At 34.8% G+C, this 21,883-nt stretch overlaps 2 protein-coding genes across 2 annotated transcripts; both read left to right on the top strand.

Moving 5' to 3' along the window:
• The first annotated feature begins 2,942 nt into the window (after nucleotides 1-2,942).
• On the top strand, nucleotides 2,943-16,114 carry LOC117790399 (tyrosine kinase receptor Cad96Ca). The gene is made up of 10 exons (XM_034629842.1): nucleotides 2,943-3,097; nucleotides 6,869-7,125; nucleotides 8,044-8,865; nucleotides 10,411-10,657; nucleotides 10,824-10,912; nucleotides 14,578-14,717; nucleotides 14,787-14,892; nucleotides 14,992-15,131; nucleotides 15,685-15,826; nucleotides 15,890-16,114. The coding sequence occupies exons 1-10, from the start codon at nucleotides 2,971-2,973 to the stop codon at nucleotides 16,112-16,114; spliced, it is 2,295 nt and encodes a 764-aa protein (XP_034485733.1). The 5' UTR covers nucleotides 2,943-2,970.
• Nucleotides 16,115-19,186: 3,072 nt separating this feature from the next.
• Nucleotides 19,187-20,094, top strand: LOC117792264. The gene is made up of 2 exons (XM_034632325.1): nucleotides 19,187-19,364; nucleotides 19,466-20,094. Exons 1-2 carry the CDS (start codon nucleotides 19,187-19,189, stop codon nucleotides 20,092-20,094), a joined length of 807 nt encoding a protein of 268 aa, XP_034488216.1.
• Nucleotides 20,095-21,883: the final 1,789 nt, after the last annotated feature.

Here is a 21,883-nt window from a genome sequence, read left to right as displayed (position 1 = left end):
CCCCAACAAAGTGTTTGACAACAAATTCATGTCTTTATTCCATAGTGAGCTAATGACACAGTCGACAAGTCAATTGCCTCTTCTCATTGCACTGCACAATCGCAACTAATAGAAAACTTCTGCAAATTTGTGATGGAGCACAAACAGGAAAGAGTGAAGTGAATGACAATTTTGAGTATATTGCAACAATATAACTGATTGAGAAAGCTGTCTTGGCGATTTGTTTTGGCTGTATCGTTGGCAACGCAGGCTTTATCAACCACAGTGGGTCAATGCATTGAAAAAGCCCATACAAACAAAAGCTTGTATGAATGGAAAGTGTAATGATTAAATGTACAAACATTATCTTGACAAAGCCTCATTTTATCATAGTCTATTTAAAAACAAACTGAGATATATTTTAAAATTTGATATTTAAATATCTAATAGTTAGTTTTATTAAAAATAAGATAAGTCATAAAATTATATTAAGAATTAACAATAAAAATTAATATTATTATTATTATATTAATAAGGAAACCCCAGAAAAAACCAATCAGATCAATAAATATAAAAAGAGAAAAAAGAAAACTGAGGCCTTAACTAGTCACTGAATTAAAAGAATTAATTATTTATATTCAATTATTAATATTTATTATTAATAATTAATTAATTAATAAACATCTTGAGATTTGAGACTAAATCTCTTAATCTGTAGACTTTAGTTTTGGTTCCTGAAGTTTACTGTCTGCATACATTTCTGTTGCTCTCTTGTTTCCAGTCACACAAACATAAAGTCACCACTGTTAGTCTGGGGGTTGCAGCAATTGTTCTCCCAATTGATCACTCATACACATATGCACATATCTTTAGATGCAAGCTGTCTCTTTTGATCACACATCCATTGACAACCCTGTAAAGAATTTCTTCTTGTGAATTGTTCATGCACATTGAAACAACTGTTGACTGTGGTCATGTATATAAATGATGGGGCTGCAGAATTCACTGCCTGCAGCGTACTCTTCCAATTTAAGATGCATACACACACCCACATACTCAAACACATTGAAAGCATAGTAGCGAATCCGTACACTGTTCTTTCTCTTTTCGGAAATACTGCTCTTCATCTCGACATTGAGAATGCGTTTAAATATGTCCCATTATTGCTTATGTAATTTTGCATACTTAAAACGAGTTTGACTACCTGTTCGGGCTCTTATTTAAAGAGGTCGCCAAAAAAGTTAATTCGATAATAAATAATAAATCCTTCAAATCAAAGAAACTCCCAATTTAAATTCTCCTAGTAATTGATTTAACGCGAAATACACATATGAAAAATTGGAAAGAAATGAAATGATTAAAAGTGGCATTTAACTCATAAGTGTCTGCATATAAATAAGTTAGTGGAATCCAACGAGCGGCAATGCCTTAAACTCCACAGTAAAGAGCGAATTAAAGAGAGCACTTGAGAGCGAGAGCGTGACGGGTAAAGTTTGTTGCTTTTCGTCTTCAAAACAAGTTTTTCGTATTCGTTTTTATTCGACGCAAAGCTCGAAAGGCTGATCGTGAATTAGTAGTCAATGTACCGTCTTGTTATTCACATCGCTTGTTTCGTATCTTTCGGAAGAGTCGGTTAAAACGCACGTCGAGAAAGTTTTGTGGATGCCATACCAGTTACTATTTCTTTGTGTTGAAATCAAACACGTATGTACTCGTATGTATGTGTGATTGTGAGAACGTGCATAGCAAAATTACATATATTAAAAATAATGTAATGTAATTAAATTGAAAAAGAAATGTACAAAAATATCTAGTTCAAGAATAAAGCTTAACTAAATATGTGTAAACGAAACTTTGTGCATGTGTCTATATATTAATGTCTTTGTGTGTGTGTGTGTGTCTGTGTTGTTGCTATTATTTGTGAGCGGCAATCAAATCGTTAATTTAGTACTCGTGTTACAGCAACCACAGCTAGTACTATTTGCTGCAAATACTACTAAATACTACTCCTACTACTACTATGTATAATATGTAAAGACAAGATGTTCATTTCGTGCTTGAGTGAGAGTGACGTCATCGTGATAAGTTACGATAATAATAATTAGTGAAGTGAACAGATTATATTGCTCTACAATTAATTCTTGCGAGAAGGAGTTCAATTAGAAAAACTTTTTAAATAAAAAGTTGCGAGTTGCGAAACAATTACTGAAATAAATAAACGAATATGTTGTTGCCTCTCCCTTACGCTACGAATTTAATATGTCCGTCTACTCATTGGGTATGCCCAGCGATTGCGCCATGCAACCGTATATGACCAAAAGAGAAATCGTCAAACCGCTCGCCACTTTCCGCTCTCCGCTCACCGTTCCCCATGGCCAGCAATACCATTTTCCTCCAGCCAAGTTGGATGTGTATGCCTCCGACAAGGTGCCATCAACGGTTGAACTGGATTTTCTTACCTATTCAACTGGACTGGTTGAAGGCTATCCAAGCAGACAAGTTCAAGATAAAATTCTCAATTCACTTAACTCTTTCATTCATGCATTTACTGCATTTATGCATTTCAAGAGATTCAAATTTCATATTAAGAGATGCCAATTTATAAAGTGCAACTTTTGTTCTGTCCTTTATGCATTCCCTTTACGAAGAAAGCGAAAACGGTCTTAATACCTTGTCGATTTGGCGAAACACCTGACAAATGGAAATTTCCATTGCCGGTTGCATAAGGTAAAACACACACACACATGTTGGCTTACACGGCCGAGAGGTCGGAGTCGCCAGGTGAGGGACTATATCGGGATGCACTCGCGGCTAAAAGAATGATTTTTGGATTGGTTTAGGGTTATTGTTGTTGTTCGCCATGTTCCTCTGTCTGGTTTCGGTAGCTTTCGAAAAAGCGACTGCGATGTGTATTTTTAATTGAAATTTCAACTCTGCGCTTGTGTCCTTGGATTCACTGACAGGTTTACCGCTTTGGCGGTTGATGACACAATGGATTATACCCGCGGGCGGCCTTTCATCTGTAATCGCAATTACCCGGGAACTTCGACACCAAGAAGTATTTTTTTCAACATCCTATTGGTGACAGCGACAATAGACTTATTTTTAACACAAAACGGTAAGTTTTTAACACTTCTCTAAGTCAGGTTTTAAGATTGAATTAGAACTGACCACCTAGAAAAGCCTGTTATAATTTTATTTTTTCAAGTGCTTTCTAATGTTATCTAAAATATAATATAGTACTAAATTTGAAATGAAAAATTATACATAAGTATGCACATATAGTTATAAAAAGCAAATGAAATTGTTATTCAAAGATTTTAAACATCTCTTATATCTGATTAATCTTAATTGAGAGCACACACTACTTGCTGGGTAATCTGATGCACGTAGCAGGACTTAAGTGCCGATTATCACACATTTCTACATATAGAATATGTATGTACGTAAGGAGAACCTTTATGTATGTAAGTGCATCCTCACCCTTTAACCCTAAGCAAATTACAATTTCCTTTCCTTTATCGGTCTGTTATGTGGTAAATTAGTTCAAGGTCAGAACCTCCTTTGTTGATGCTTTTCATCGACATTGATGCATTGTTCTCTTTAATTCAAATGTGCGACAATGCATATTGTCAAATAAGTTGTAATGGGAGTCGAATAGGACTCAAGGGAGAGCTTTAGAATTATGTGTTTATACTCTATGAAAAGGCGACACTGAGTTAACCGTACATTGCACTATAACCTGGCACGGTATAAAGTTCAACTGATGACGAAGTCAACATACTTTGGTACAATGTACTTCATGTTACGATGACAAGTTGTCACGGTCAAGGTAAATGACAAATTTTGGTTTCATTTGCAACAAATTGCTCAAACGAAGTCACAGAGTCGCCCACCGACTACAACAGCATCTAGTGTGGGATTTCAAGAGCAAAAATAATTATAATTGTTGCAAGCACCAATTGGCCTATTCGTACACTCGAGTTTTATTGTCTGGCCCAAACGCCCTCAACAATAAGTCACAAATAGCAATTATTCGACAAGTGACAACACAAAGCAATTCATTGACCCGGTAGCAGTTGCTTAATTTTTGACAAACAATTGCCAATTGCTGCAAATCTGCTTTTGATTCGTTTTACCGAAGATACTTGTTTGTTTTGCAACTGTTTGCCAATCTGGTTTTCAATTTCCTATAACTAAATTTTATATATTCGTATATTTAATCAAAATTGTGAAATTTTAATTTTTATATTCAGAACAGCTATGTAAAAAACAATATGAGGAAACTCCTTAAAATCAATGTTTTGGTTCGAGCCTGTGTACATTAATTATTATACAACATTTTATTTAATTTTTTTAATTGCTATTTATTTTACTAAATTGCTTAGCTTAAATTATTAATTAATATGATTCCCAACCTTTTTTAATAGTGTAAGCTAAGAAAATATTTTTGTTAACTGTTTGCAACAAATCTCTAAAATATTGCATCTGGGTTGGTCCTTTAAATTCTGAATGAAATTGGTTCTAATCGGTATATTATATCAAATAGCTGACATCATTATATCATATAGCTGCGATCATTCGAATATATAACCTTTTTATGTGAAATAATATTGGACTTTTTCGTAGACTACGAATTTAATGGACGTTATTTGAAAAAAATAGATGTTAAAATGTGTGTAAATTTACATATTGTACACGGTGATGATTCATTGGTTCGGTATCATCCACTTATCAACTATTTTTGTTTTTTACCAAAATTATAATATTTGTAGTTTTGTGACTTTCAATGGAGGTCAATAATTATTTATTTATCATATTTTATGTATGCATTAGAAGTAGCATCCGCTTATATTTATAAAATCCGCTTCAGTAAATGAAGAAGAAGAAAAAACCAAACAAACAAATAAACCAACCGGTTTGGAGTATAAGACCCGGGTAAATGCAGAGCGTAAAAAACCATATGTATCTCCCACTCGAAATTTCTCTCGCGTAAATTTGAATACACTTTACACTGATTCGCAATGCTCCCTTGAAGGCTCACTCCCCGCACTCATGAGCTTACATCGGAGTTGAATGTGTATCTGAAGGTCGTCTGGCAAATGGTTAAGAAACAACCGGTTTGCCAACCGACAACTTGAACTCTCAACGCAAAAGGCTCCGTCTGCCAGTTGCAAATGGTAAATGTTATCACGTTCCGTCGAGTAAATCCATTGCGTGTTAAAATCAACTAGGAAATCTCGGTACACAGTACACAGCACTCAGTTCTCTGGGGATGATTATTGTTGGGCATAACGGGCTGTAGTGCATTCTTGCATTATCAGCTTTGACTATTGTGCCCGCAGCACGCCAAAGAGGGTTTCCAATTGTGCACATTCCTCCCTCCCTGCATTCCGTTTCTTCTCGGCATCTGCCCAAGGCGTCAACAAGTTGCTCCATGCACACGACTTTTCCGTGTACTTCCTTAAGTCATGTACTTGATGCAACTAGTTTGTCAGCCACTTGAAATGCCTTTCATCTACAGCTCAAATCAAACTTATTCATAATATGGCTGAAATAATATTGACAATGTTAAAGTTTGCATATTTAAAGGAAGTTATGTGCAAACATTGTTTTTATACCCTGCGGCCATTAAAAAAGGGCAAAATGGGGTATATGGGTGCTGTGCAAATCTACTTATGGAACTTTTACAAGGAGAAAACTTCGAACATATAGAATAACATACCATTTATATTCTTGAGTCGATTTGTTTGATATATATTAGGAAATCCAAGGGACTAGGCACAGGGCATCTTGTAGTCGTACTGTCTGCACTACGTGTTCTACGTTCTTACGTGTCACTCTGTATTAAGTTTGAACCTGACTTAACACTCTAAGCTGTAACTTTACAGTGGCTCACAACTCAAAGGAATTAAGGCCATTTTAATTTTCGCCTGTATCGTGTATGAGGTCAAAATTTCCATATATTTATTTATATCTTGGACACGGACTGCGACCTTAAAAATGTTTTAATTTTGCTGAACAGTGTAAGAGTGCAGATGCATGTTAAGTTATTTATGTAATCAATTATGTACATGTATGTATGTGTGTCTTACTTAATCGTGATGTAACAGATTATCGATTGAACCAAAGTGAGGGTCATTTTTATACAGCGTATTCTCGAGCTGCAACCAAGTGAAAGTATCTGCAAAATTGAAAGTGTATCGAATGACAATCGGGTCCCTTAATTATAATGCCAATGCAGAAATTTGTACATTTTAATTCAGCGAGTAAACACAAAACTATTTTCTAATATTTAATAATGTAACTACAAAGCTAAAATTAATACTTTTATTTAAAAGTAAAGTAAATTAGAAAAAAAAATTGGGAGTAACTTTCAATATAATTAGGAAATAAATATTAAATACTATTATAAAAAAAAAACATCTTCACGAGCTCAAAATTTCTGATATGCAATTTTTTAAAGAACTATAAATTTAAATTAAATATATAAATATTATTTGAAACGAAAAAAGCCTTTTCCCGTCAAACTATCGGTTTTATGAAAAGGTGGTAGAACAAACAATTTCAGATTTATGATAAACGAAAATTCTCCATCAAAACGTCTATCTCAAAGCTTTTTATTCGAAGGTAAATGCCATTGAATATTTGTATCATGAATTCCTTAAAATGAATTTCCACAATGAAACAATTTTTTAACTAAATTACTATTTAAGAAGAAAATTCCATGAATTGATGAACTCGATTTTTAATAATTTTTGTTCTAGATTCTGCTTCTTTTTTTCATACCCCACTTTAATATTTTGAAATATACCATATTTAAAGTTTTTTATTAAGTATGTTTTTTTTAAATCTTACAAAATAATTTTGTTTTTAAATATGATTACAGCTACAGCACAGGAGCAAAATGCACCGCCAATTCTTTATGTTCGGGAACGGAACTGGCGAATCTCCGAGGCAGAGGAGGTGGGACAGATCATTGACCGTGTACGCGCTGAAGATGCTGACGGTGATGATCTGATATTTGGAATTGAGCCGCGATTTTTAACTCCTGGACAACAGAATTCCAACAACCCAAATAAACTGCCCTTTCGCATAGATCAAGATACGGGCGTGGTCTACCTTAATGAAAGCCTAGTAGGACGTGTAAGTTTAAAAAAAATTTGAATTTTACCCGTAAACTTAATTATTATTTTCATGCCCTGTGCCCATTTAAAATGTGTCTGGGAGAATGTATGTAACAGGCATAAAGTATATATATTCTGATCAAGATCAACAGCCGAGTCGGTTTAGCCATGTCCGTCTGTCTGTCTGTCCTTCTGTCTGTACGTCTGTCCGTCTGTTTGAACGCGTCGATTTCAAAGACCACAAGAGGTAGGTTCCTGAATTACATACGCAGATCAAGTTAGTTTTTATTTTTGGATCGGACCACATTATCATATAGCTGCCATAGGAACGATAGGTTGAGCTTTTAGTATGAAAAAGTTTTTTTGTTTTTTCAGATATTTTAACCAAACTGATAGAATATGCATCTGGGCTGGTATTATACAACCTGACCAAATTTGGTTCAAATCAGTCCACTATATCATATAGCTGACATAGAGGAGCTCAGTCGAAAATTAAGTCTTAGTGAGAAGAAGTTGCTTGTCTTTTGAGATATCTTTACCAAACTGATAGAATTTGCATTTAACTTGGTTTTTTACACCTTGACTGAAGTTCGTTCAAATCGGTCAACTATATCAAAATGCGGTCATAGCCATTTAGTCATTTAGTATTAAAAAGTTTTTTGTTTTTTGAGACATCTTAACCAAACTGATAGAATATGCATTTAAGTTGGTTTTGTACATTCTGAACAAATTTGGTTCAAATCGGTTCCATATATCATAGTGCTGCCATAGAAGCAATCGGTCGAAAATCAACTTTAAGTACAGAGTTCCTGGGCATAGGGTTGTTTTATCATTTATTGGTTGATTATTTTTAGTTTTAAATAATTTTGTATAATAATTTATAATAAGAAAAAAAAGAAAATTCTAACGTAATTCTTTATTTTTTTTCTTTTTGCAGGCCGGAGAGAACTTTCTTATCTACATAACAGTTTCAGATGGACGTTACACAGCAAAAAATGAAGTATTTATTAACATACTGGGACGTCGGGAAAGCAGCGGGTATCATGGTTTCGGGTCCCGTTCGCCGCCCTCAATTTCGAATGTTGTGCAGAACATTTCACAGTTTTTGCCCTCATTTGATCAATTGCCCGGCGTACAGTCGATAAGAAATAGTTTGCCTAATCGACGGCCGAGCATCAATTTACCGCCTGGCTTTCCAGCAAATAACGGTGGCAACTTTGGGCTGCCTTCGTATGCTAATTATTATCCACCACCGCCACCACCACCATCGACACCTGGAGAGGAGAACGTTATCGATGAGCAGCCGTCGCTCACATCCACATTGCCGGAAGCAACAAAAAGCTCAATTTCAACAACGCCGCGGAGTCGCACCAAGTTGACACCTATAGCTAATCACACTTCCGGCAATGCGGTGTCATCTCAGCCGGAGTCGGAGTCTGAAGCAGCGAAACAGGATGAGAAGAGCAGCATAACTCTCTTCACCATCAAGTCATCCTCCATTCCAATTATTGTAGGCGTTTGTGGCCTTCTTGCTGTGGTTGTTGCCATTTTCGGATACCTTTTCCGCCGTCGGCTGTGCGCCATCAGCAAAACACTGAAGAAGTCCAAAGAAAAAGAGGAATTGGCTAAAAAGTCGAATGCAAACAATTCGATAGCCGACGATAGTCGCAATTCGATGGTAATGCAACAATGGAACGGTCCTGTTGCCTTTGCCAATCGATATGTGCCCTGGGAGCGGGAACAGCAGCTGGCGATAACGGTAAGAGGATACCGCGTGAAAAGAGCATCGTCGGTACATCGGGTATTACATTTATTCATTTCCTTACTCGATTTCTTTTAAGTTGAGTACTCCATTTTCAAGCATCATGAATTGTTTATGCATCCATTTCACAACCACTTATCAAAGTATCCAGTGTTAAACTGGGTCGATCACAACCCCCAATTACTTCAGGGGATGGTTGTCAGTTTGCACGCTGAAAGGAATCGAAAAGACAGCTACCCAAGTACAGATTTAAATATCAGTGTCTCTCTGTCTCTGTCTCTGTCGACCTGTCATCCATTGTCGTCACGTCAGCCACGATTTGACAGGTTAAAGTAGCTCCCAGCAACATTGCATCTGTATTCCACGCCAGCTCCTCTCACATTCTACTTTGTTATAAAAATGCAAATGCAAAAATGCGAATTCGCATTCTGTCACTCATGCTGTGACCACCACTATGAGAGCGCTCAGTTTCCACTTAGTTCCCCAGTTAAAAGTTACCGCACTTTGAAATATCTATTATGAAGTGCTATAATTGTAGTATAATGATATAATTGTTATTTTTTAACAAAGGAAGAAACTTCTGTCTGGCATATGAAAATATTGTAGTGCCGATTATGGAGTTTAATTATATAATTCAAATGAAGTCGAACATGTTTAAATAAGATCTGACAAGTTCTTTTATAAAAAGCAGAATATCAAGGCAGAACTACCCAATATTGAAGGGTCTTATTTTATAGAAGACATTTGAAAGTATAGAAGTTCTTAAAAGAATTAAATTATATTAAAAGGTTTCTTTGTGAGTTGTGACTTAAAGTAACCAATAAATATTGCATATTTTTGCTTTTTATAGGAATTTTTTGGATAGCTCACCCAAAAAGTTTTTAAAGTAATTGTTATTGAATTTGTAATCAAGATAAAACAAAAAAATTAATTAGTATATAAAAAAAATTAATAAAATACTAGATAAAAACGAAATTCGATATATTTCGTTATATTTTTGCGAATCAACTTTTTCAATGTGGTATAAACAATTTTAATTAAGGTAAATGAAATCTCAAATATCATATAATCCATATATATCGATATTATCGTAACAAACGAACTATATTTCTGCAGTCGATCGATTATGACGCCAAAAAAAAATTAAAGATTATAGATTTCTTAGTATGATAGAAAATAAACATATTCATGGCAAAATAAATCTCTCAATATGTCCTAAAAACAATAGTGATCCATTCTAATTGTGTATATAATAATATTATAATATTATAAAAAATAATAAAGAGCCTCCAAGATTATAGATTGGTTAGCAGGATAAAGACTGAATAAATATTATTGAAAATTCTCCTGTATAACGCAATAAAAATACAATACTTTTTTCAATCTATATTGCAATAATATTATCGCGAACCACATCGATGACGCTGTCAATTTACTATTATCGCGACCATCGGAAACCAACCAACCAACCAACCAACCAACTAAACAAACTATCAACCGAACAACCAACAACAATGTCGACCACCCATTGCGGTGTCATAGTCAACTTCGCAACTATCAACAAGTGTCGCAAATGGCGGAGATGTTGCAATGGCCGCATCCGCAATGGGAGCTGGCAGCCCAAGTGCGTCGTTACCTACAGGACGAGCGGCTGTTATGGAAGGCGGCGTTGGTGGCGACTCCAGCTGCGATCAATGGGAATTCCCAAGACATCGATTGAAATTTTTCAACATATTGGGCGAAGGCGCCTTTGGGCAAGTATGGCGCTGCGAAGCCACTGACATGGATGGTAAGTCCTTGCTTATATAAAAGTGTTTTATATGAAAAAATATGAATGCTCGAATGAGTTTATGAATACGTGAGCGAATCGCCTTAGCTGCAATCTCAACATGGGCACATGAATATGAATATGAATATCTTAACAAATGTATACTTATGAAATTTATTGCTTTCAGGATCTGGAGATGTCACGACAGTTGCTGTGAAAACTTTAAAGGAGAGCGCAGCAGAAGTCGAAAAGAAAGATTTACTTTCCGAATTAGAGGTAAGAAAGAAATTCAAAAGTAATCTTCATCTTTTGCATTTGATTATCTTAAAATGCATACTATAATTTCGCACTTTATATCCATTTTATTAAAACTTTCAAAATAATATAGTTTATTATCTAATAAAAAAATAAGATAAGTTTATGGTCTCGAAATCAATCATCTTGTCAACTGAATACAATTGTTAAATATGTAAGAAAAATATATATGGATGAAAATTACGCAAAAAGTGTTTAAAACTTAAATTGGCAAAATGGCAACTTGCTGATTTTTTCGGTCGTTTTGTTGTGAACTTTTTCCGTGTCTCCCTTAATTCGATGGTACTCTTACTTCCCGTTTTTGCCTTGTCTGCCGATGCCATTGCTTTTTATTCTCACACTCCTAGTTGGCTGGCATTCGTTAACTGGGTTACTGAGGGCTTTTTTGGCCGGTTGGCGGGGCCTGGCATTTGAGCTTCTAGTTAGATGAAAAGTTTTTTAAATTGAAAATTAACGATGCTGAAAAGTTTGGAAAGAATTCCTTTCAGTACCATGCGACTTGCAGACTTTAACACGCCACCAAACCTCGTCTCCGTCTTCGTCTCCGTCTTCGTCCCCGGATCCTGCCAAAAGAATTCACAGCACAGCTGTCAACATTTCTCTAACGTAACAGATTTGTACTCGTAAGTGCGTGAATGTGTGTTGTTTTGCTTCTTTAATGCGAATTTAAAAGAACACATTCATGGCTCTCTTTAAAGCGTTGCAGCTTTATTTATTTCGACGAGATACATTTTTAAATAAAGTCACTGTTATAGTATGAATACCTTGAAATAAACCATCCAACATAGAAAATCTTTCCAATTTTATGCTAAGCAATATAAATATTAACTTAAGAAATCTTTCAACATTTATATCAAAATTGTTATCAAAATTTAGTTTGCATACCACTTTTGATTTTTATTTAAGTTCCAAGTAACTAGAAGTGAACATTAATTTGTGCAGAGCTCAAACTTTATTAAACATAAGTTATAAATGCATGTTTTTCCTATTGGTTACCCTATTACGAACATTAATTATAAAACTTGCTTCAACGGCATCCGAGTGCCTTCTACTCAGTAATTGCCTCAGGCTGTGGTATCTGTGGTACAAGCAACAACAAATGTCAATTTGTCTTATCTTAATTTGATCTTAAATAATTTAGGAACGCGTTGCGAAATTCGGTAATAAGCATTAAACCTGACCTAATCTGATTTTTGAAAAGTTAAGGGAAATTTCTGTAGATAAACTGTGAAGTCTTCACGCTTTCATCTTTAATTCTTTAATGTAAATGCGTTAGGAAAGTTGTCATTTATAACATTCAAGTGACTTTAAATAACTTAACTAGAAAAATAATCAACAAGTATTATAAGTTTTCAATTTAAAGATAGATAAGTGTTGAGTACACATACATACAATATTCGATATTTACCTTTACGTATTTTTACATCCCTTAACTGCAATTCTGATAATGTTTGTTTGGGCTGATATTACAGCGACATTATTTATAAATTAAGCTGTTATCCTGTTTCTGGGCATTTTGAATGTTTTGTTTAAGTGTACACAGTATTTAAAATATTTTATATACTTTTATGACGAGTCTTTAAATTTAAATTGACAAATGCAAAATGACATTTTTAACGAGCACACAAAATTATCGCAATTTGCACAAAAGTAAACGCGAACTTCATGATAACACTGTAATAGATTTAACTTAGTTAACGCGAGTTCACAATATTTGATAAAATTTCGACAATTTCATATTGAATTAAAGATTACGCATAATTGAACCGTACGAAACTGTATGAAGGAGGCTGATTTAGGGAAATGACATCGTCAGAGAGCTGACAAAATTATACAGCTGACTAACGAAATTGACGGAGACCGTTGTCTGCCTGCAGACAATATGAATTTGACTCGAACTTCCGTTACCGCATTATAACTTTTTGTGTATGAATCAGCGGAAAACCGTGGAGCACAAGCACGGAATTAGTCCGGATTCGGATTCCCAAACGACTTGAAGGAGTCTATGCGCTGCAACGCCTTGAAACAAACTGATTCCTGTTGCTGTCTACCGTGGAACCGAACTCATCACTGCGACATCTCGACGGAATCCCCTCTCAATGACGAGCACAATAAATGTTTGGCTCTCGAAGAGTGAACGGACTTGCGCAGTGAGTGGATTCGGAATGGAGTCCTGCTCAGCTGGCTGCAGGCTCCGTTGATTAAAAAGGGGAGTTGACATTGACTTGGACCAAGTTTTGGGTAATATTATGGCTTGCCTTAGACGGTGTTGAGTTGCCGTTTAACTGGCATCCTTCATCATTAAAGGCGCATTTGCTGGACCCGCATGTAGCGGACGACACTCGCAAACACAGCACAGGGATGTGGCAGTATATCATGTTTTGCGGATTACCCCAGCAACAAAGAATAATTGCACTTTAATTTTACAACAATGGAAAATTATTAATGGTCCTTTGGTCCTTGTCTGTGCTCAATTCGGCTCGACATAAACTTTGCGGTTGCGGTCCAAGTTCCTCATTGTGTTGGCGTCTGGCTTCGTCCTCTGTCCGCTCCTCACTTGGCCCCTGTTGCTCACATGATAGATGCATCCTTGGCGTGAAGTTGCAATTCACGAATAGAATTATGTGCCAAAAACTTGCAATACTTGTAGATCTTCTTTTTATCGGCTAACCTTTATTCTGCCATTTGTCGAAAATACTTTGATAGTTATGAATATGGGCACATGAGTGAAAAATAGCTAAAGTTATAAAAAAGTTATTTCCTAGACAAAAACGCTTCAAACATGTCGAAATATTTAAATTCTTAATTAGAAGCCCAAAAATTCCTTTATTTTTAAGACCACAAACATAAAAAATAATTTTCTTTATTATCGTGGTTGCTACTGAAAGCGAAACAAACCAAAAATCTCCCAAAACTCCATAAATTACGTAAATTTTCAAGCCAACAATATTTACTTTTAATTAATAAATATATTTTTTTTATGTATATTTTATTTTAATTTATGTACTTAGATTAATATTCGTAGTAGTTTTTCTTTTATAAAATTATCATTATCAAGAATGAAATAATTAAGACAAGTTTTCTTGATTTTAGAAATTTTTAATCAGTGTACTTTATATCAATCTAGGATCTAGATTGTCGATTTAAATTCTAATAGTGTGGCAACTAAAATGGGAAGTTTGCAAATTGCGTAATTTGTAATTTATTTCCGCAATGCGATCGATTCATCCGCTTATTTCTGGTGTAACAATTGAATCGATAACCATTTGAATTCAGCAAAGTTTGTAATTTTTGTTTTCGATTCAAATTTATTTGAAAAGTTTGCCTGGGCAAATAGTCAAACAAGTCGTCGAACAATTATAAACTTCGCCTCTGACCTTGTTAGCAAGAACTCGAGAGTCTCTATTCTCTTGGAACTCGAAACAAATTCACATTGAAATACAATTCGAAACTCTGGAAATATACCAGTACTCTGCGGTTACTTAACATACATGCTTTTCAATCAAGTAGTTAAGCAGATTTCTTAAAATACAACCGATAGTCAGTGGTGTTATAAAATTTATTATAATTATTATACATATACAAAAATGTATTCATATGTTTTACAACTGACGTTCCTCCTTCAGGTGATGAAGACTCTGGAGGCACATGTAAACGTCGTTCGTTTGCTAGGCTGTTGCACAGATAAGGATCCGACTTTTGTTATCCTTGAATATGTAAATCGTGGAAAGCTGCAAGCCTACTTAAGAAACTCAAGGGCAGAAAGGTACGAGTAAATGAGATAAGAAAGCTTTTTTATCAAGTAATTCTATTTTTGTGACTTTTCGCATTGCAGACATTACGGAAATACACACGGCAAATCAAATATTCTTACGTCGGGCGATTTAACATCATTCATGTACCAAGTTGCCAAAGGAATGGATTATCTCACGTCACGCGGGGTAAATCATATCATGACTGGATTTAAATTATTCTTTTTTTGTTGTTATTGTTTAAATAATTTTATAATTATTTTATAATTTTATAAATATTTATTGCAGATAATTCATCGTGATCTCGCTGCGCGTAATATTCTAATTACCGACGATCACACCTGCAAAGTAGCTGACTTTGGATTCGCCAGAGATATCATCACATCTAAGATCTACGAGCGAAAGAGTGAGGGAAAACTGCCAATAAGGTAAATTATACTTAATTAAATTAGTTTTAAAGGAATCTGTATAATTTGCCAGAAAATATGGTACCGAATATTTTCTTCAAGTGTCAAGAATATTCTATTTTTGTTGGTTTTGATTTTCATTGTAATTGAGAACAATATAAAGCTGTGATTAAAACCGTAATCGTAACCGTAACCTTTAACCGGTATTAACCGATTGAAGTTGGTAACCGTAGCCGACACAAAACATTTTACTATACCGAATCCGATAAACCGAAATAACCGGCTAATAACCGATTCATAACGGTTAGTTTAAGTTCAATTCAGCATTAAATTCAACTATGTTGTAAAGCTGTTATCATCGTTTTTCAAACTAATTTTGATTTTTAATTTAAATATTGGTCTTTTAAGACAGATTATATTGAAATCAAAGAATTTTTGTCTACCGGAATCTTTTTTGAAACCGATGTACAAGGATACAAACATAACCAAAACCTTAACTGAAACCGATATTCGAATCTGTTTGATAACCTGATATAATGTGATATTTAATGCAAAAATAATGTTTATTTTATAGATGGATGGCAACAGAGTCACTTTATGATAATATATTTTCCATAAAATCGGACATCTGGAGCTTTGGCATACTAATGTGGGAAATAGTAACATTAGGGTCAACGCCATATCCAGGAATATCCGCCGCTGATGTTATGCGCAAGGTAAGCTACAAACAAATTGATGTCTTATAGGACAATGTATTGTAACTGTTTAATCAATGGCAGGTGAGAGACGGATATCGCTTGGAAAAGCCAGAGCACTGTCGAAGGGAACTCTACAATATAATGTACTATTGTTGGTCCCACGATGTTAATGAGCGACCCACATTTGCCGAAATAATTAAAATGCTCGACAAATTATTGCACACTGAAATGGACTACATCGAATTGGAGCGTTTTCCTGACCACAACTACTACAACATTGTTAATCTCAGTGGAGAGAAATTGTAAGGTCTATTTGGATATTCACAGTACCGAAACGGATCTATTCACTGCCACAAAGAGCTTTATTATTGTATATAAATTAGGTATTGGAAATTGTACTTACCGTGAATGTAATATTTTCACCGAACACGTTGATATTTCCAACAATCCAAAATGTGAACAAAAATATTTATGTATGTATTTTATTTATTATTACGCTGTTAAAAAATATAAATATGTTTTTAAGAAAATACTATAAAATAGTTACTGACATTTTTTATGCACTCCTCTATAAACACTTTGATTTCGTATTTTACACATAACGGGAACTGTTAAGAGTCCTACATACAAACATACATATATACATACATGTATTCGCACAAAGTTGCATTTCTTGATGAGTATAAAAAAATGGGTATGGAGTAAACACAAATTTTTATTACCATACAAAAATATTCATCATCAAGTTTATCTGCATGCTACATACAAAATTCACATCCTTATTCAAAACGAAAAAACACTTGTAGTTGCATTTCAACGATTTTTATATAATACATATTATTATTTATATGTTAAGGTTTATGTAAATAAAGAAATGCGCCGATTCGTCGAGTATATGGCCGCGTCGGAAAACAATAACAGACTAAAGGACAAGTTGTTCGTTCATAAAAAAGAGACTACATATACGAGATATGTGAATGCACGTGGCATTATTGTTTGAACAACGAGCACAACAACAAAATAGCAGCATTCTTCACTCATACTCATACAACAATAATCTCAAATGGTAATAGTAGTAGTATATTTGATATTTTTAGTACGAATGTCCTTTCTCTCAGAGAGCAACTGTTAAGCTCTCGTTGGGAGAATGGAAGCTGTGGCGACTCTATTTCAATTAGAACATCAAGAATTAATTGTATTATTAATCAAGTACGAGTAAAGCTGAACCAAATGTACATATGTTCATTCTCATAACTTTTACTCTTTGTTACTTAATTATTCAACTGATTGTGTTATAAATACTTAAGCAGGCTCCAGATACCCTGATTACAGTCTCTCAGAAACAGAGAAAGAGAGACAGTGAGAGAGAGTGAGAGAGAGACATGCGCACATACACAGACCAATGCCAAAAAGAGAACTTATTTCAAGTGTCAAAAATTGTCCGAATTCACAGGGCCAATATAAAGCAGGCCTTAGGAATTATTCGCCAGTTGAATTAACCAGATACCAGATACCATATTGCCAAACTTACCGAAATTTTCTTTTGGGAGATGCTAGTGCATCAAACATAGGCCTCGAATTACGAGGGTTACTTTAAAACTATTCGGTATAATTAAACTTATACAATATAATAGTGAAATGATAGCTTTTTCTGATAACCTAAACTATGACTAACTTTAATAGTAGGAATAATAATAGAAATTAATAGTAAACAATTTTGATTTGTTGTTTCAATTCTCAGCCCCAAAAAAACAAAAAAAAAAACACCCTTTATAATGTAAAAAAAAAGAGATACTGGAGTGGGAGGAAGGTATATCAAGCAGATCGACATTTAACACGCTTTGAATAACGTATGTTCTCGATGAGGAAGACAACTGAATCTGAACAAAAATATTTGATATTAATTTCGAAAACATAGAATTTGGTTCTTTTTCTATTGCCAACTTTAATAATCATTTACTAATCATTCTCTATTTAATTGTTCGAAATGATAATAAGAAATGCTTTATTGTCATTATTGAACAGAGAAAGTTGTAATTTAATTGTGCAATTCATGTTCGAGAAATAATATGTATTTGTATTAAAAGTTGTACTCGTAAGTATTAAAGCGAATACAAATTGTTTTGCCAGCATAATCCACTTCCGTCTTATCAAAATACAGGAAAGCATAAACTTGGCTATATTACAGTCGCGACATATTAAACACAAGGTAAATACACCAGGCACGCGACGTTGCAACGTTGACTGAAGATTCAGACATTGGGCCAAAATGACATGCATATTTATGTGTATTTTTGTATTTTGGTAGTACACCGCATCCGTCATATCGTCAGCCGGAATGCGGCCAGTCGTCTCCGTTGTTAAGTCTCAACAAACATGGCTAACTGATGGCGTCTCGTATTATCAATAGATACTTTTAAAGGAACTGTATGCAAAGAGTCGAAATAAATCAAAAAGTCAAGTGTACACGTAAATCACGAGACTCTAAAAATAGATAATTTAGAATTTTAACTATTGTTTAATTCTTAATTAAATATGTTGGTTTTAATTTAAGATAGTTGTATTTACACTCACTTAGAAGGCACATCTGGTGGTGACTGAGTGTCATTTATCATTAGAGGCGCCGGATAATTATATACTCGTACTCGTATTGCCTTCGCGTGTCGCCCTGCACCGCAAATCGCATTTACATTATTTATATTGCATCAATAAAACCCACATTCAGGCATAATTAGCGACACATTTGTCGACAGAGACCAAGAGGACGAAGACAGTGAGTGAGATCGTCGCTGTAGATCCCTTTATGGCTGGCGCTAGGATTTATATGCACTTCCTTTCACATTTAAAAGGCGAGCAGCTACCTGAGACGATCACGATCATCCACTTACAATATGAGTACATTCATGAAACACTCGTTCGGCGACACAATTGCATTTTGATTCCCCCGCTCGTGTCGCAGTCGCAGTCGCAGTCTCCGATGATTGTTACCTGTCTGACTGGACTGCACTGCACTGGACTGGACTGGAGTGGACTGGACTGGACAGGACAGGACTGAAGTTCATAAGCGTTAATTTCGCTGTTAGCTGTTCTGTTGCCTTTTAATTGCCACTGCTTGCGCTAAGTGTTACCAAGAAAAACAAAGCCAGCATCGTTCGATTACTCCGTCTCACCCGCTCACCCGCTCACTCGCTCACTCGCTCTCTCTCACGAAGAAATTGCGTGTCCCTTTTGTCTGTCCTTAAGGGTCTGTGTGTGGTTACGGCAACTGACATGACTCCGAGCTTAGCTCCGATCCGGAATGGTATTTAAGGAGCTGCCTCGGCAAAGAGCATTTCATTTTGAAATCTACTGCGCTCGACACAACAAGTGTAGCTAAAAATGTATGCAAACATAAGAATTTTAGTAATTCTGGTGCTTACGTCACATCAGAGTTGCTTTGGATATTACATCAGGAATGCGGAGGAGTCTTCGGCCACAAAAAATGTGGGTGCTGCTAAAAATCGCAACGATGAATGGGGAGCATTCCAGAATACGCTAGGACTATCTCAAGAGAAAGGTGTGTGTTCAGATACAATAAAAAAAGAATCATAGAAATGTCTTCGACTCTTCTTAACACAGATTCAATAACTAAATTATTTCCATTCTTTAAATTTGTAGTTGAACTACTGAAGTCACAGAAGGATCAACAGGGCACAAAGGAGTTGCTCAATCGATTCATCAAGGAAAACCCAAAGTACCTAAGTACTACCAATAAGAATACAAACACAAAGGCGGTTAAACGACCAGGTTATCAATTCAATCGACTTCTACGAGCATTGGTGAAGAATCTGAAGAACTCGAACCGAATGCTGAAGACATCCTTCAATTTCGAGCTGGCCGACAGACCCTTGAAGCCATTGAAACGCTCTCGTCGCAAGATTGCCGTCAAGATGGTGTCGGACATGTCCTCGGAACGGGTTGATCATCTAATTAAAATGTTCTACGACAAGCACAACATTCAACCCTCGGACTTCTATAATGATAGGATTAATGACTCCAATGACGATGGTGATTACAGTGATCCGGAGATGACACGGCGGACACAAATGGACGCTGATTTCGATTCGGAATACGACTACGACAATCTCTACGACGACGAACGTGACGTTGCCTTAACTGCCAAATCCAACCAGAACTTGGAATATGGTTCATTCCAGGATCTCATTCTTCAGGCGAAAAGAAATCAATGGGAGCAGGAGAGTGAGGAGACAAAGTTGCATATTCCCCATAATGATCATTTCATTTGAATCAGAATCTGAAGTTGATCTAAAGAACTACAATGGGTGTTCATATGCTGGCATTGAACCTCAACTCAATTTGGAATTCTTAATCATAAACTTAATCTTAAACAATTCTCAATAATGCAGTTTCAACTGCGCGTGTTTCGATTCTAAAGTGAAACATTTTTTGTTAATAACTATTAATTATTTATTTGCTAATATTCTAATACCTATATAACAGTTTATATATATTTTTGAATATTTTAATATTATTATTATTTTAAATATAAATTTAATGAAAATGTATTTTAATTTGTATTCATTGCACATGATCTTATACCTATGAAAAAACGGAATTGATATTTTAAAGTGGGGGTATTATTTTTCGAAGTTAATTTTGCTATGGTACATTAATACGCCTGTGAATTGGCTCATTTAAATATTTTATACTTAAGATAAACAAATTTATAATTTATAAATAAAAAAGTTATAAATTGTATATTAATCTTATATTTTTTTAATTTCGAATTGAAGTGGTTTTGTCATAATTAATCTTTTTGATTTTATTAATAATTGTTTATTGGAAAATTTGACATTTAGTTTTCCTAATCTTCCGAATTTATAACATGATTCAGCGCCACCTATAGTTTGTCAGTAAAAGTAATTGAGTTATAAGCAGTCGTACAGTACAACAGTTATATATTTAAAAACGTAATTCAGAGCCATCTATAGGTTAGCAGTGAGAGTAGTTAAGCTATGAACCCAACAAAACTGTGCTTCACACTTGAGAATTGTTGAGTGACCCCTAAACTGTAAGTGGAATTAATTAACTGATTGGAAACATTCGGTGGTGTCGCAGCAAAATAGTTTTCATAACCCTAGTTAAATATCCTGCAGCCCAGATATAGTAGGAGTTTCATTCAGTTTACTTTAAACTTATTGAGCAGAACTCAATTAACAATAATTTGTTAAAAAACAAATTGAATTAGGCAATAAGAGTTATGGAATTCTGAACAGTCGTAGAGTATAACAGTCATTCTTAAGCGCCATCTATAGCTTGGCAGGATAACTTATTAAGTGATAAACGCAACAAAACTGTGCTACACACTTTAGCAATGCTAAGTTCCTCAAAAACTGTAAATAGACTGTGAATTGACTTATTTAGCGGAACTAAACAACTGATTGGATATATAATATTCCACAACACAGCATCTTTACAGATTTAGTCCAAACATATTCAGCGGAACTTGGCTAACAATTATATGTATTTTAAAATTAAGACTCAACGCCATCTATAGTTAGTTAGTAAAAGTATTTAAGTTATCAATTGACTTAAACCAATATAAAATTCAGTGTTTTCAAGCAATCTAAGAAAAATAAATATGTTAACCTTCGTACAAACTAAAAAATTCTTTTGAAATTAAAAAGAAAAACCCTTTTTCGAGGTTAAATTCAAGTGGCACAAAACTACTTTTCAATTTAATATACAATGTATAAATTATTCCTTAAAAAATGGTCGTGCATTCGGCACTGCTCATAAAGTCATTTTTTGACTTAAAGGAATCGGAACCATTTAGCGCATTTGTCGATTTTTTTACTTTTTTAAGAAATTGTTGTTTTAATGAGAATAATGATGGCATCTCTTCAGGTTTAGTTGGGTTACAAACCAAGCGTATTCCGCGTATAGAAGGTGAATAAAACGTACAGCATCTAGCAAGTATACAACCCTTACATCGTTTTTCAACAGAACGTTACCATTTACACAAACCCATTTGGGAAAATCAGCTTGGCATCGAAATGAAAGCGCCATCTATCG

The sequence above is a fragment of the Drosophila innubila genome (genome assembly GCF_004354385.1).
Source record: "Drosophila innubila isolate TH190305 chromosome 3R unlocalized genomic scaffold, UK_Dinn_1.0 2_E_3R, whole genome shotgun sequence".
NCBI lineage: Eukaryota > Metazoa > Arthropoda > Insecta > Diptera > Drosophilidae > Drosophila > Drosophila innubila.
The sequence above is the reverse complement of the archived record's forward strand: the minus strand, read 5'-3'. Positions and strand labels throughout refer to the sequence as shown.